General features: G+C 41.7%; 1 protein-coding gene across 2 annotated transcripts in view; it reads right to left on the bottom strand.

Moving 5' to 3' along the window:
- Positions 1–15,363, bottom strand: part of WDR62 (WD repeat domain 62) — a 38,921-nt gene that overhangs the window by 7,954 nt on the left and 15,604 nt on the right. For both annotated transcript variants that reach the window (XM_048832728.2, XM_075122580.1), the window contains 12 exons: positions 14,604–14,671; positions 14,086–14,207; positions 12,441–12,516; positions 8,870–8,981; positions 7,991–8,054; positions 6,935–7,057; positions 5,959–6,089; positions 5,529–5,581; positions 4,107–4,310; positions 3,384–3,535; positions 1,477–1,601; positions 912–1,070 (listed from right to left, as the gene is read on the bottom strand). In XM_048832728.2, the coding sequence (XP_048688685.1) occupies positions 912–1,070; positions 1,477–1,601; positions 3,384–3,535; positions 4,107–4,310; positions 5,529–5,581; positions 5,959–6,089; positions 6,935–7,057; positions 7,991–8,054; positions 8,870–8,981; positions 12,441–12,516; positions 14,086–14,207; positions 14,604–14,671 (1,389 nt within the window). The remainder of the gene's footprint in view (positions 1–911; positions 1,071–1,476; positions 1,602–3,383; positions 3,536–4,106; positions 4,311–5,528; positions 5,582–5,958; positions 6,090–6,934; positions 7,058–7,990; positions 8,055–8,869; positions 8,982–12,440; positions 12,517–14,085; positions 14,208–14,603; positions 14,672–15,363) is intronic.

Raw genomic sequence — 15,363 nt, 5'->3', positions numbered from 1 at the left:
ATACTGAATACATACTAATAAAGGCATATAGAAGAACTTCACATACATGAAGCAATTTCAAAGGTTGCTGCCAGAAGTGAAGCTCCTTGAAATACCCCCAAGAAAGCCAACAAGCAGTTAGACAGGCTGTGGTAATAATTATGTCTTCGAGTCATACATGACAGTTGTATTGGCTTTGAGATGAAAAAGACAAGATCTTTGAACTCAAATGCAAAAAACTCTCACTGACTTCAATGGGAGGGACTGATCCTACTATACAAACAATTCCAGATAAGATGCAAAATGGGTGTCAATTTACCACACTACATAGATTTATTTTAACATACAGTCATTACGATTGAGGTGCATGGGTACAGAAACATTACATACTATAATGCTGAAAGGTGCTAATGGCTTGGATCCAAAGACAATCACAGACTTGTTAAAGCCAATGGGTGAGCCCAGCACTCTTTCACGCTCAATGGAGAAATCAAGCTTCTTCAGGTAGTTTAAACAGCTGCTGCCTTGGGCAGTCATCCCCCATTGTCAATAGGCCACATAGCAGTTCACTGCTGAGCTGTGTGGACTGAGGGGTTTCCCTGGCTACAGACACAGGCTAGGAAACTGGTTGCAAGCTATAGGATGGGTGTAGAAGGCAGAAAGCCAGAGGAAGGAGCTATGAGAGGGACCCTGAAAGGAAGCAGAGGGACAGGACTCCTGGGTCACAGAGCCCCTAGAAGGGCAGATGTGGAAATGCTTGATTCTATGTGCAGGGAAACAGGACCCTCTGGACATTTTCTGTATGTCACCAAGACCACACAAACATATACCTGATTTGTATCATCAATTTCTCATCTTAATGAGGACAACCCTACAAAGCCCCAACCATACATGGCATTATTTTCATAATTTATTTGAAACTTAAGTGGTACCTTCAGCATGGGCATCTGTCAAGGTCTCAAAATGATGTTTCAGGTACTTCTCTTGTTCTGGGGTTTGGGGTAAAGAACTGTCTCTCCGGATGTTTCCGTCCAAATCAGTTGTTTCTATTTCTACGTCCAAGTCTCCATCTGAGCCCAAGGAGTCCTCATCTAGCATTACATTACACAGATCAAGAAAGAAAAAAAAGTTAAAGAGGAGATGCAAAAGGACTGAGTCTGGTATGTGTTAGGTTTTTTATTAATTAAAAAAAAAAATCACGTTATGACAGGCAGGTGATCAAATAGATCTGTAAGCCTCGAACCAACATAGCACTCGAGCATGTGTGAGACTTTAAGCGTGCAAGTATTCCCTGACTATTCACAGGCTCAGAGTCACACCCAGCTTTAACAGTGTTTTTGAATTGGGAACTTATCCTAGAAAACCGTTTTAAATACTTCCAAAACTGCCATGGATATTAAGCTCCATACAAGTAGAGATTTTTAAGCCCCAACCCGCTGCTTTATCACCTTTTAATATTATAAAGGCTGGTTATGCTGTTGTATTTTCAAATATTACCTTCCTGTTGTCGATCAAAAGCAGATGTTTCAGAATCCAGAGATGTGACAGGGCAGCCTTTGGCTTTCCCATTTTTGACTTCCTTCTGATAAAGAGGCTGATGATGTAGCTCCTTCTCATATTTACTTGAAAAGGAAAGGAAAAAAAAAAGGAGAAAGCAGATTGTGAGAATTCTTAATGTATCAATTTTCAAAGCACTGTTAAAGCACTGGCCTTTTTATGATACACTGGGAGAGTCGATAATTCAGGCAGAGAGGGTCTTTCATCTGTAGGCAACTAGATTTAAATCCAGTCCAGGTCAGTGGTATTCAGCCATCACATAGCAGATTTTGATCTACATTATATGACTTGGCAATTCCAGTCTGGCTTTGCACAGATGGATAACACTGAGTGGAAAAAAAGATCCCACCATCACAATTATTCTAGCTCAAAGGCTCAGCCGGAAGGATCAGGACTAAGGCCCAGATCCTCAAAAGATATCTAGGCACCTAACGTCCAAAATACCTCTGAGCATCTGGGCCTGCTGCTTCTTGAGACTAAAATACTCTTTCATCCTGAGAGGTAGTCCCCACATCAGAATACTAGCAATAAGAGTGAATGAACTTTTAGAAGTTACACTGAAAAAAGTTAGTTTTGAAATTCTGTTTGAGAGTCTCAGAATATCCACATCACAAGTAAGTGTGTCTGGATGGTAGACTCTCTTTTTTCCCCCATTAGCAATCAAGAACCATTACTCAAACCTAGCAGATACTTTAGAACTGCCACCTTTTCCTTCTCAGGCGAGAAGCTTTCTGAGCCATCTGAGAAACCAAGAGCTGGATATTAACCAGGCAAGTAGGACAGAAGGAAAATAGTAGGAGGACAGAAAAGAGTAGAGTAACAAGCAGCAATTATGGATAAGTAGTTCTATCTTGTCTTCTCTTCACCAGATCTAGAGAGAGACATTCAAGGCCTAATAAGCGGAACAGATTTGCAGAAGGAGCTCAGAAAAGCCGAGGAACGAACTCCTGCACCTAACATACTCAACACTGCAACCAGATCTATAGGAAAGTTAGCTGCAGGGTGGTGAAGGAGGCAAGCACTACCTTACGAAGGAAGGGCAAAGACACGTCCCAACTATCATGCAGCTGACCCATAACTCTATGGGGAACATCACTTGCTTACAGCATGAATGGGGGAGAGGGAGCAACAAATGATATAAAGCCAAGTTTACTCGAAGCTGGGAATGGGCAACATGGGATGGATCACTTGAGGATTACCTGTTCTGTTTATTCCTTCTGAAGCACCTGGCACTGGCTACGGTCGGAAGACAGAATACTGGGCTAGATGGACCTTTGGTCTGACCCAGCATGGCTGTTCTTATGTTCTTCCAATCTGCCCAACAATAGTTGTTCGGATTGCTTTCTAACCTCACTAGGGCCTTAAAGTGAAATATTTTGCAACATAAATAGGCTTATATTGTCCTTTGACTACAGAAGAGCTTAACGATGCATCCTCACAACAAAGACATGGTGATTCACCAGGGAGGTGGCTAGACAAGTGGCTAAATGGAAAGCCCTTAAAAAGCAGATATTTCCCAGTTTCTGACCCCCAGCCGCAAACTGACTTTTTCCACCATAGGAAACATTCGACTGGTTGGTCTTGCAGTTATTATTGTAGCATCTAGTAGCCCCTAACATGGACCAAGACCCCATTGTGCTAGGTGCTGTACAGAGAATTCCCAGTACTTTGGGGAAATTAATGCTAGATCACACGAGACACTCAGCCCAATAAGACCTCTGAACTGCTAAGACTAACATATGAATGAATACCTTGATACAGCTCTACAAAGAGTTTTAATTTGGCACAAAGGGAGGGCTAATATGTAGATACATTCAAATGTAATCTTATTGCATAGCAATACTAACCTTTCTGCCTCTAAAGAGCTGTCCCCAGTCTGTGCATCATATATGCTGTTTCCACTAATTTCAAGAGATTCAGGCTCCTGATTTGTTTTGTCCTCTGAGAAGAGATCCGGGCGTTTGAAGTCCTCAATGACATTGCTAGGGGAATTCTCAGTCTGTAAGAAATACAAAGCTTCATTTCTTCTTAAAACACAAAGGTTCTCAAGCTATACATTGGCCTGCAGACATTAAGGGTATGTCGTGTCTATGCTACAATCCAAGGTGTGATTGCAGCTCACATTGACATACCTGTGTTAGTTTTAATCTAGCTAGTGCAACTAAAAAATAGCAGTGACAACGACATGGGAACATGGATCCCAGCTCAGGGTAGGAACATGAATATGTATCCAGAATATGTACAGCCCATGCTGCTGCATCTTCACTGCTATTTAAGTTGTGCTAGCTAAATGAAACCTAGCACAGGTATGCCTACCTGAGCTGCAATCACATCTCTGACTGCACTGTAGCGTAGACATACTTGGAGATGGCTGGATGTGGTTCTTTATAAAAGGTAGGGTGGGTACAAGTGCCCAGGAGTCATATTTAATGATAAATAGCAACTGCAACAAACAAGGGATATTGACAGAAATAAAATTTATTCTGAACAAAGTGACTTTGGTTCTCTTAAAAGAGTAAAAAGAGGACAGTCAAAACAATCTTAACTATAAGCAACATGAGATCACTAACCTCCAAGAGTAGTTGGTCCAGATTCTTTGGCTCGAGTTCAGTGTCACCCAGGAAGTCATTTTTTATTGGGGTAAAGTAACTCATGTCTGTGTCTAAAAGGGTTTTAATTGGCTCTTGGTCAGCACTTTCTGCCCATCGTCCTTGGGGCTGGTAATTCACCCTTGGGTTAAATGTCATGCTGTCCGAATTTTCTGCCTCTCCCAGCTACAGAAAGAAAGTTTTCCAGGTTTTTAAGTACTGTGTGTAGTTTCTATGGATCAAATGCAACTGCAATCATTTTTTCATTTCTAAGTTAAGTAATGAAAAGAATAGACTTAAAATATTTTAAGAACAAAAACAATGTGTTTGAGAGAGAGAAAAATCACTGTTTTACTTAGCCGCCAAGACATCAGTTTGAGATCAGAAGGTTACGCATTTGGAGAACTGCAGTTAGTAGATTAAAAGGAAAGGCATTTTGCTGAAGATTCAAACAGAAAAGCCCATACTGATTGGTGGCTGATGTTTTACTAATAGAACAAATGCACTTTCTGAATTTGGATGGCCTGTCTTGATCTGGGGGAGACTATCCAGGCACTGTTCAAATCAATGGAAGAAGAGGAAGAGTTTGGGATGACCCCCTTTTATAAATCTGGTTTATGATGTCAAATCCATGGCCACTATATGAGCATTTAGCCCTGCCCCATGGTCAAACTGTTTGAGTTGAGGGTTCTGAAATCATCATAAAAGTGGGCACCTGCAGAGGCAGTTTAGTGACAGAGACTCCTTAGAACATCTCATATGCCCCGTACTTTTTAAATCATTTGCGTAATTAAATGGGGGAAGCAAAGGATGACGACAGCTTTCTTTTTAAGTGCCCAGCTGTATCTCCAATAATTGTTTAGGGCACTGGCAGTGGGACAGAAACACAGGTTTAGTGATCATGCTATGAGAGAGTTTAATGCAACCGCAAACGGGGCACCAATAAAAAAATACCTGCAGAGTCAGAATCTTGTCAAATGCCTCGCCTTTCATGAAGCTCATGTTAGATTCTATGTATCTTTGCTCCTGCCCCTCTCATGGGTATATTTAAGGCAAGGGAGAGAAATGTGGCCAGCAATTTGTTGCTATTATTGTTAGATGAGGGATGTGTGGACAACAATACCAGCCAGCTCGTAGATAGTGCTTTTCATCAAAAGATCTCAAAGATCTTTTGCATAATCTTTAATGTATTTAACACCACAACACCCCAGTGCTATTGTCCCCATTGTATAATAACTGGAGAACTGAGGCCCAGAGAGGCTAAGTGACTTGCCCAAGCATACACAGGAAGTCTGTGGTGGAGCAGGGAAATGAACCCAGGTCTCAGGCTAGTTCTAGCCACTGCATCATCCTTCCTCTCAAATAAAGCCCTTTTATACAGCTACATAATAACGCCCAGCTTACCAGTCTCTTTGCCCACATAGGCAGCTTGCCATTAGTTAGTATGCAGATCGGATCTGAAAAACAAAACCAAGAGACTGCTGAGATAAGAAATAAAGCTTATGTTGGGAAGCATTTGCTGCAGGGGAATGGGCTGAAGAGTGTGGGACCTTGTGATTTCTAATCCTGCGTGTAACAGGATGGTCTGACCCTAAAGGGTCACAGGCCAGCCAACCATGTTACACTGTGTTTTGACCACAGGAACACGCTCCCACTCTACTGAAGTTTAAAAGACTCCTTGACCACCTAGGATATTTTCTATTCCCCTCTCCCTCCTCTGTGATTCTCCAACAAACTTCCAAAAGGCTCAGGGTGTAAAAGCAGGAGAGTGCAAAAAGACAGTAAGTTTACATAAACATCACAACTGATTGACACACTAAGCTGGAACGCATGCCTGTGTCAAAGTCTTTGGCTGGAGTCTGCAGAGAGGAGTCCTCTTCTCTCTCCTCGTCAGTATCGTAGTCAGTCGGCTCTTCTGCTTTCTGGGACATCCTTCCACTTGGAACAGCAACATATGTCTCCCGCCTGAGGAACATTGTAAGTGTACAACCGTTACCTGCATCCTCGCTCCACTCTGCCTTACTTGTTACTCATGCACGTCTTACATAAGAAAGTTCCAGATTCAGATAACAGAGATGGCAGTGGCCACTATCCCCAGCGGAAGTTCAGGCTACCAGCCCAAAATACCATTAGGCAATGCAGCACACATTTGGCCAACCACTGGGCTGAAGTTGTAGTTCCCTGTGTGGGCCAATAGATGCCGCCATGGAGCCCAGCTCTGGGCAGACACAGAACACGTCTTCCTCCTGTCTGGCTGCTTCCCCTGCTGCATTTGGCACAAGGAAGAAATAGTGAGCAGTCATGGCACCAGCTGCAGCAAGCGGTGGGGAGGCGATGATGGCGGATGAGTGGAGACAGATGGCAAGGGAGCCTCAATACTAGCCCCAGGCTCCTCCAACTCTCCCAGATGCCACCCACCTAGCTGCCCCAGTACTCACCCAACTCCAGTGACCCACTCCCCCAGCAGCCATGCCCCTACTTGACCTCACCCAGCTACCCCTAGGCAGGGCTCAGTTTCCCAATTAACCCAGACACCCACTTGCACCCTTCCCCTCAGATATCTTCCTACCGCTACCTGCCAAGTTTCGTGCAGCTCCTTTTCCTACCCCCAACCACTGCTTGGGGAAGGGTATATTAACCATAAACTTAGCTTTATGGTCATCTGCGAATTATTCAAATATCCACGTTCGCTCACTGCATAATTTGCATAGAAGGTCAAACATGGAGCTGCCGAAAACTTGCAGGTATTAATAAGAACTGCAATAAAATCAAATTCCTAACAAGCAGTTAATGAAAGCCCACTTTAATACCTGGTTTGATTAGACCAGTTTAATTCCTTGGCTTTCTTCTGCTGCTGTATTTGATTGAGCTCCACTAAGTGCCGTTTCATACAGTTTGTAATCTCAGGGCCAAGGTGCCATATAAACACACAACTGTGGATAAAAAGATTGGTTTAGGACCGTAAAATTCTGGTATGTCTGCATTCCGCAATACCTTTCAGGCTGAAGAATCCCAAATTGGTTTACAAAACCCAATGCTACAAATTATTGAACTCTTCTCCGTTCCGAATAAAGTCTCTAGCCAATGGTCATCAAGTCAATTCAGTGAGCTAGTGCCCACGCAGAGCTATTAAAAAAAACAACAAAAAACCAAACCCCAACCCAACACCCTCAAACCAAACCCCAACCCAACACCCTCAAACCAAACCCCAACCCAACACCCTCAAACCAAACCCCAACCCAACACCCTCAAACCAAACCCCAACCCAACACCCTCAAACCAAACCCCAACCCAACACCCTCAAACCAAATCAAATCTACTCCAAACACCATCATCAAGCCACAAAACAGAATCAGAGATATCCGATACCACCTCACCTGTTCATACCATCAGATTCAGCTCCAATCTGGTAGACCGAGTCCAACTCCCATTGAAGCCAACACTTAGTTAAAACAGATCTGTAATCTTCCACTGATGATGCTCCATTGACAGTAGCAATGGTGGGAGCTGTAGCATAGACATGGTGCAGTTTTCTAACATAGTGATGTTAGAAATTATGTCTACGTAGTGAATAAAAAAAAAAAGCCTGCACCCTGGCTACACTGCAGCTTTCACCATTGCTACCAGCGATAATGAGTTGTGTATTCTAGGACAAACCTAGACACACAAAACCCCCAGTAACTTCGATGGGAGCTTGCTCAGGGTCAGAGCCTCCTCCCTTCCCTCCCATTCCCCTCCCCCAGGAACAATGGCTTACTGAGTAAATGCGTTAAAATATTCATAGTTCCCCTACTTTAGTACCTTCCCTTGGAGTATTAAATTCAAAGTAGTGTTGACATCAGCATATTTTGTCAAATCACACGTACCTGTCTCCTGAGACTGTGATTAAATGCTTGCAATCATAGGTAAACTTCATCCCAGTTACTATTTCTGGAACATAAGAAATTAAGCCCTATTGGTCTCTTGTTCAGAAGACAATGAATTTGTGTAGTAATTTTCAGTATTATTTCAAGACGATTTTAGGAACAAAATGAGTTTTGGTTAGTAAGGGCATATTCTTGGTTCGATATGAAGTGACCGAAGACACAGTTGACATAGTTAAATTACAGGCGTATCCTGATTTGAATTAATTTAAATCATATTCCTCTTTTCTCACTGGAATAGCCGTAGTCAAGTCACAAGCTACTAGTGATTCCTGATAAAACTTCTCATTTCCTAAATATTAGATCTCTGGATGCAAGCAATTCTGGATGCTAGCGTTAAGTCAGCATGCAGGTTTTGATATCTTACTGAATATTCTGATCTACAATAAGGCTATTAAAATATTTCTAAAAGCTTTGGAAAAACGTATTGTGTGGAAGACAATACCACACAATCAAAAAAACACTGTGCTGTGCTTGCAGTTTAAAAATGTTCTAAAATGTGCTAATACTGGATGAAATGAATTATGTAACTAAGATTAGAGCTGGTTAAGATCATTTAATGAAAGGCATTTTTTAAAAAATCATGTCCCTTTTACTACTAACTATGCTTTATAGTTTACTATTCGTTTAGAACACATAGGATTATTCCTGGTAAAGTTTCACCTGAGAAACTGTTGGCTAGGATAATGCTTTTGGGAAATCTTTAATAACTTAGTTGTTTTCAATTCACAGGTGAAATGACTAGTGGAAGAGACAGACGCTAAATTCTAGATTAAGTGTTCTTGAGATAAGCAGCTATAATGATAAAATAGAAAAGCACACCTGAATGGCCAAACATTTTTGCAACACACTCGCCGGAATGGAAGTCAATGACCGAAATACTCTTATCGGAGCAACTGGTTGCTAGAAAAGTTCCTGAGGGATCCAGCTGTACCTGCAGAAACAAGATATATTTCAAATAATTCCTCTTATTATGAGAAACTGCACATCCTCCTTCCAAAACCTAAAGAGCACAGGGTTAGTTAACTGTAAGTACAGTGCCCAGATAATTTCAACCACACATTATGGTGTTATACATATTTACCATTGTGGGAGCATTAGAAACTGTTGAACTTGTAGATTTCCAGGCAGCTCTGTCATGCTCAGAGGTATTATTTTTTAAAAAACAAGGAGTAGACATGTTGTCTTGGAGGGATTAATACTCCAAAAGGTTTGAAGAAACAGCTATCAGACTGTTTCAGAGCAGATTCAGGTTTCTGAACAGAGTAGATGCTCTGGGGAACCTACCAAGAGGTTGGATTTCTGAGAAAATAGGACAGCTGAATGGATAAAGATGGGAGCTGAACGGAGATTTCCTAAGGAAGAACTGATCAAACATGCTCCACAATACACCAATGCCGACTCAAAACCAGAACAAAAAGAAACCCTGACAATTGGCACTTCTAACGCCATCGTATGGATGGCTCTCTTGACCCTGCCACAGCAAAAAACATCTCAAAGGTGCAGCTCTTGACAGCCCACGTTCAGCCATTGCTGACAGTGTTGGCAATGCTGTATCTGGAATAAAGGGTCACTCCCAAGACAGGAGATCCTAGTAGCCCTTTAAAACGTGAGGGATATCTAACTGTGGAATTTGTTTCCTCCCTTGGTCCACACTATAAACTGGATTTCATCATTTTCTAAGTGTGCTGTAAAACCCATCTCTCCCAGACCATCAAGCACACTTTGGGAGAGAAGTGTTCATAAGGATTGTAGATGGTACAGAATATTGTAGGCAACCTGTGGGACTAGTAGATATTTTTCCCCTGCCATGGCAGTCAGAAAAAAAGGGAAATCTATTAATTGCAGACTTGCAGGATGGAGGACTGAAGAACTAAATTATTACACTGATTTTTTTAAAAGTGTTGTGGCTGCTTATTTCAAGAGATGTGCAGAGCTTAGTTCTACCTAAATTGAAATAAACAAAATAGGGGGAAAGTGATCAGCAAGAGATTGACACTTGTTATTAGGACAGAATAAATGGTTTCATTCTAATGGGTCAGTGAAGGGTCAGGAATTTAAAGCCTTATATGCAGAACTACTAATGAACGGTGAGGAAAGAGGAATATATAGATCAGCCAAGACTAAGCAAAGAATTAGAGGACTTGGGAGCTGTAAAGTGTGCCAAAGATGAAAACGGAAAAGTGCTGATGGATGACAGTGAAATCATTAGGGGGCGGCAGCAGGTTTATGAAAAACCGCTCAATGAACTGAATGTGAAGAAAGAGCGGAGGTAAGTATGCGCAAGCAACAACCTCCCAAGAGCTATCAGCATGGTGGAGACTTGGACATCGGCAGTGGGACTGGATTGAGACATTTAAAGCGTTTGGCCATAGGGAAGTGGTAACGACAAGCTTTTTCAGCTTAATTCTCTGTACTGGAAAAATGCCCGACAAGTGGAGGAAGAGCCCATTGGTCCCTGTTTTCAAGCATAAAGAAGCGTACAAGAACGTAGAAATTACAAACCCTCAAGTTAATGAGTCACATGATGAAATGGCTGGAAAGAACTATGGAGAAAAGACTTTTGGAGGAGCTGGAGCATCAAGTAAGCCACAGCCAATTTGGATTTTATGTCAGGAAAGTCAACAATGGAATGCCGTGTCGGATATTGCAGAAGTATAGGGTGAAAAGCAGGGAACTGCATTTAGTGTTTGTGGATTTGCAGAAGGCTTATGACAGAGTTCCTACAGAATTGTTAAGTGGTGTCTGTGATCGTACAATCTCCCGGAGACATAGGTTCGGGCTATCATGGACATGTACAAGGGTAGCACAACAGTAGTGAGAAGCAGCCGTGGTTTCGGTGCGTCACTGACAGTAAGGGTAGATCTAGATCAGGGATCATCTGCCCTAAACCCATTCCTATTTCTGGTTGTAATGGACACCTTGGTGTAAGAGATTAAGACAGAGGCTTCATGGAACATGCTTTTCGCTGTTGGCGTTATGTTGTGCTGTGAAAATAAACGTGAACTGGAAAAAGAGCTAGAACTGCAGAGGGCTGCATTAGAAGCAAATGTCTTACAAGTCAACTGACAAAAGGCAGAATATATGCAATCCCTTGTTAAGGGGGAAAATGAGAAGCCAGTAAAACTAGATGGTATAGAATTAAAGTCTGTGCAACAATTTAAATACCTCAGTTCAGTGTTGAGCCATGATGGGAACGTTAGGATGCTAGCAGCTGCATGAAGAGTGCTTGGTGTAAATGGAGGGAGCTGATGGGAATTCTCTGCGATAAAAATATGCCAAGTGTATAAGATTGTGCTCAGGCCAGCCATGACATATGGGTCGGAATGCTGGCCAACGAGGAAGAGAGAAGAACAACTACGTCACACTGCCAAAATGAGAAGGCTCAGGTGAATGCCAAGTAAGAGAAGAGCTGATAGACTATGCGCCATGATGCGGGTAGCCCCATCATCAAAAAGCTGAGGGAATATTGATTGAGATTGCACGGTTATGCAAGACAAGGAGATGTGGGATATGTTGGCCAGAGAGTACAAGAGCTAGCAGTCATGGGACAAGGACCAAGAGAAAGACCTAGGGGGAAAAAAAAAAAAAGTGGTTCAAGTTGCTGAAGGACATGAAGAAAGTTGGTGTCAGCTTGGAAGATGTACTTGATGAGAACACTTGGAGATCAAGAGCAACTGACTCCAATTGCCAGGACAAGGGAAGGAGGAAGAATAAATAGTTTCATCCAAACCAGGGGACCACTGTGACTCCTGCCTTGCTAACCTGAAATGTAACAAATCCTAGGGAGAGAAAACTCACAAGAGGTCATGCCCTTGTAATGGCATGTGCATCTTCCACAGAAGAGTCAAAGTGGGTGAGGTAATATCTTTTACTGGACCAACTTCTGTGGGTGAAGGAGACAAGCTTTCAAGATCTACAAACCTGAAGAGCAGCTCTGTGTAGCTTGAACAGTTCGCTCTTTCACCAACAGAAGCTGATCCATTAAAAGGTATTACCTCACCTACCTTGTCCCACTAATATACTGGGACCAACTTGATTACAACAACACTGCAGACAGAACAAGCTAACATTCCACTTGGCATTCTGATTAATTGTCAAAGTTGATGGGACTTTCCAAGTGATAATTTGTATAACCTGCTTCTTTAAAGGACCATTCCTGTGGTCTTGAAACTTTGGAACATTCCCATAGTCCCTTGCAAACACCTATGTTTCACCGGACTGTAAATCTAGAAGCAATGGCACTGTAATCTCTACATCAGATGATGTCTCTTTAGAATTTCGACATACAAACATGCAATACATAGAACATTATGCTTTAATTTCATATATGTGAACCCATAGCACAAGTTTCAACAGAGCACTTGAAAAGCTGCAGTAATGACTGGCTTACCTTTAGTAACGACCCATCATCACCTTGCGATCCCTTGTAGCACCACTTTTGTTTCCCACTGACAGTGTTGTAGACTCTGTAAGAAGGTCATTCCTTATTTTAATAGTGTGCAGTAGACAAGTGATTTGGCTCAGTCAAGACTTGCCTCATGTGCACACATAACAAATGGAACAGGGTAACTTTGCCATGTAGTTTTCAAATCAAGAAAGGCCTTTATAAAGGCCTTTATAAAAGCAGAAAACAAAGGCCTGCTTATAAAAGCACAAAGCGGCTTGCTTCTGCAGTGTGCCCTAGGCCTTGTACATATTTCTACTTATGTCAGTAGAATTTATGTTGCTCAAGGGGGTGACTAAGTTGTAAGTTACACAGACCTAAGCGCCAGTATGGACAGCACTATGTTGGTGTGAGACCTTCTCTTGCTGACACAGCTACCACCCCTCACGGAGGTGGTTTTATTATGCTGACGGGAGAGCTCTCCTCACCAGACTAATGTAGACTAGCCCCTCGTCTCTGATATCCCGAGCACCTGCAATTCACACTGGAAAAAAATCAGGTCCTAACTCTCTAGACAATAATGCTGCTTGAACTCATATGCACTTAGCTATATGTGGTCTCCCTATAGATGTCACCTTTTGGCAACCTCACAGAAGCATGTTACCACCCCTCTGGTACAGCTGGGCCTTCTGAAAGGGGAAAATCTGTTGGGTGATTAATAACCTCTGTTGGATTATTAATAATAATTATTATTTTAAAAGACTGACTTGGAACTAGAAACTCTGGTTAGGTGCAAGTTCTAGCCCCATACACCAAGAAAGTAACTTTGCCAAAATGACATAGAACTATTTATAAATGGCAGTTTTAGTTTACATATTCAGGGTATTTTAAAATTGCATTTATTCTCTCATAAGCAGTTTGAAATTTTTGCTGTATGTTGTGCAACGTTTTAGTTCTAAGTCTTCTTCGTTATTGCTTAGATTTCAACAGTGCAAAAAAAAACGTGCTAAGCAATTTCTAAATGCAGAGGAAGATAGAACTTGTCTCAAAAAGAGTACGATGTACAAACAGTTTCTATAATGAGGGCTTACTTCATACCTGGTTTATGGAGAACAGCAGACAGGCCAGTAGCATAACAAATTTATCTACTGTAAGTAAAACAGACCTTTGGAAAAAGTGTGGGGGTTAATATAGTACTCCGATGTTCTGAAAAGCCAGCAATGAGGACTGGACAGGACAGGACGGTATTTGCCAGTGATTGGTTCCACCAGAACCATTATCTAAAAGTGAATTCTTGGAAGAACTGGACATTTACAAATGGTTCAGGTTAACCAGCTTACTAAAACTGCTGCAAGCTTTGGTTTCAAAGATGGGGTGAAAGCATCACAGGAAGATAAAGAACCTTGGAGTACCGTTTGTCTGAGGGATTACTGAATAAAGAATTACCATTTCATTAAAAATGGACACGGCCATTATTAGGGCACTTAAGACTCTGGTGTCTTCTCTGACCTTTGGGTTTCTCAACTCAAAGGCTACCAGACAACCCTTGAGATGTATTCCTATTATTCAGACATATTGGGGAAATCTCTCTAATAGAGACATCATGTTTTATAGTCTAGCCTTCATAAATAAAGCAAATAAAACAGATCACCTGACATTTCTATCTTGGCAGGCAACAGCCACGTATTTCTGTGTGATATCAATATCCATGTCATATAAGGTGGTTTTTTCAGCAACATGATGAGTTCTAATGAAATTAATCCCATCTGCAATCTGCATAAAAAGACATACAGACCAGAAAACAAGATTGGAGCACTCTGCTTCTTGTAATATAACCCTGACTTCTGTCAACAATTTTTCCATCTGTGTTTATGGGTACAATAAAAAAATCCCATACAGAATGGGCAACCCCCGTGTCAGGTAATGCCAATAAATCCCTGCTATAGAAACCCTGTAAATCTACAGGGCCTGCAAGGACCTTAAAATAAATCTCAAACTCTAGAAAGAGATTATTCAAGTTGATTTTTCAGGGGTAAGTTTAGAATATACAGTGTAACTTCAATTTTGTTAAAAAAAAAAAAAAAAAAAAAAAAAAGAGTACACACCCCAAGAGAGGACACTATTTTGCCAGTGATCAGCTGCTATCTACAGGGGGATGCTACAACTTACCTTTTGTGCACTGCGAAAATAAATACTTTTATCAGCTCCACAGCTTATCATTTGAACTTCTCCATTACCTGAAGGAAAAGGAAGGAAGGAAAAATGAAGTCAGAGTTTAAGGTAGGCACCAAGACCTAATAGGAATTCATTGCAATACCTCCCATTGAAGAACTGTAAAGCAAGAAAGCTAAAATTGCACTAAGTAGCTCCTTTTAAAAATTAAAATGTTCAAGATCTAAAGGTCAGATCCATAGCAGATGTAAATCTGCTAGGCTGTATAAGAGTCAATGAAGCTACTCAGTTTACATCAGATGACGATTTGGTTCCAAATTTACACTGACAAATAGAGAGTTATGAGAACATGCCAAAGATTGCTTCCCATCTGGGGAAACTAACATAATGGGAAACCACTCTTGCAAACTGGGGTAATTTTTGTCATTATGAAGATCTATGAATTAACACTCTGAATGACAATGACTAGTCCCTGGGTCAGGAAAAGACTAAAAACAGACTGGTGGTTCGGGCGCTCACCTAAGATGTGAAAGTGCCCATGTTCGAGTCCCTGCTCCAATGACTATTTAATGTATACATGGTGGAACAGCTTCAGCAGAAGGAACCGAAAAAGATTTGCCCAGGATATGCCACAGCCCAGAGGTTAGGACACTCCCCTGCAGTGTAGGAATCCAAGTTCAAATCTCTTCTACACATCAGGCAGAGGAGGGACTGAACCCAGGTCTCCCACATCCCCAGTGGGTTGCTTAGCCGCTAG

The sequence above is a fragment of the Caretta caretta genome, chromosome 23 (assembly GCF_965140235.1).
Source record: "Caretta caretta isolate rCarCar2 chromosome 23, rCarCar1.hap1, whole genome shotgun sequence".
Taxonomy (NCBI): Eukaryota; Metazoa; Chordata; order Testudines; family Cheloniidae; genus Caretta; species Caretta caretta.
Note: the sequence above shows the minus strand (reverse complement) of the source record. Positions and strands in the feature narration are given on the sequence as shown.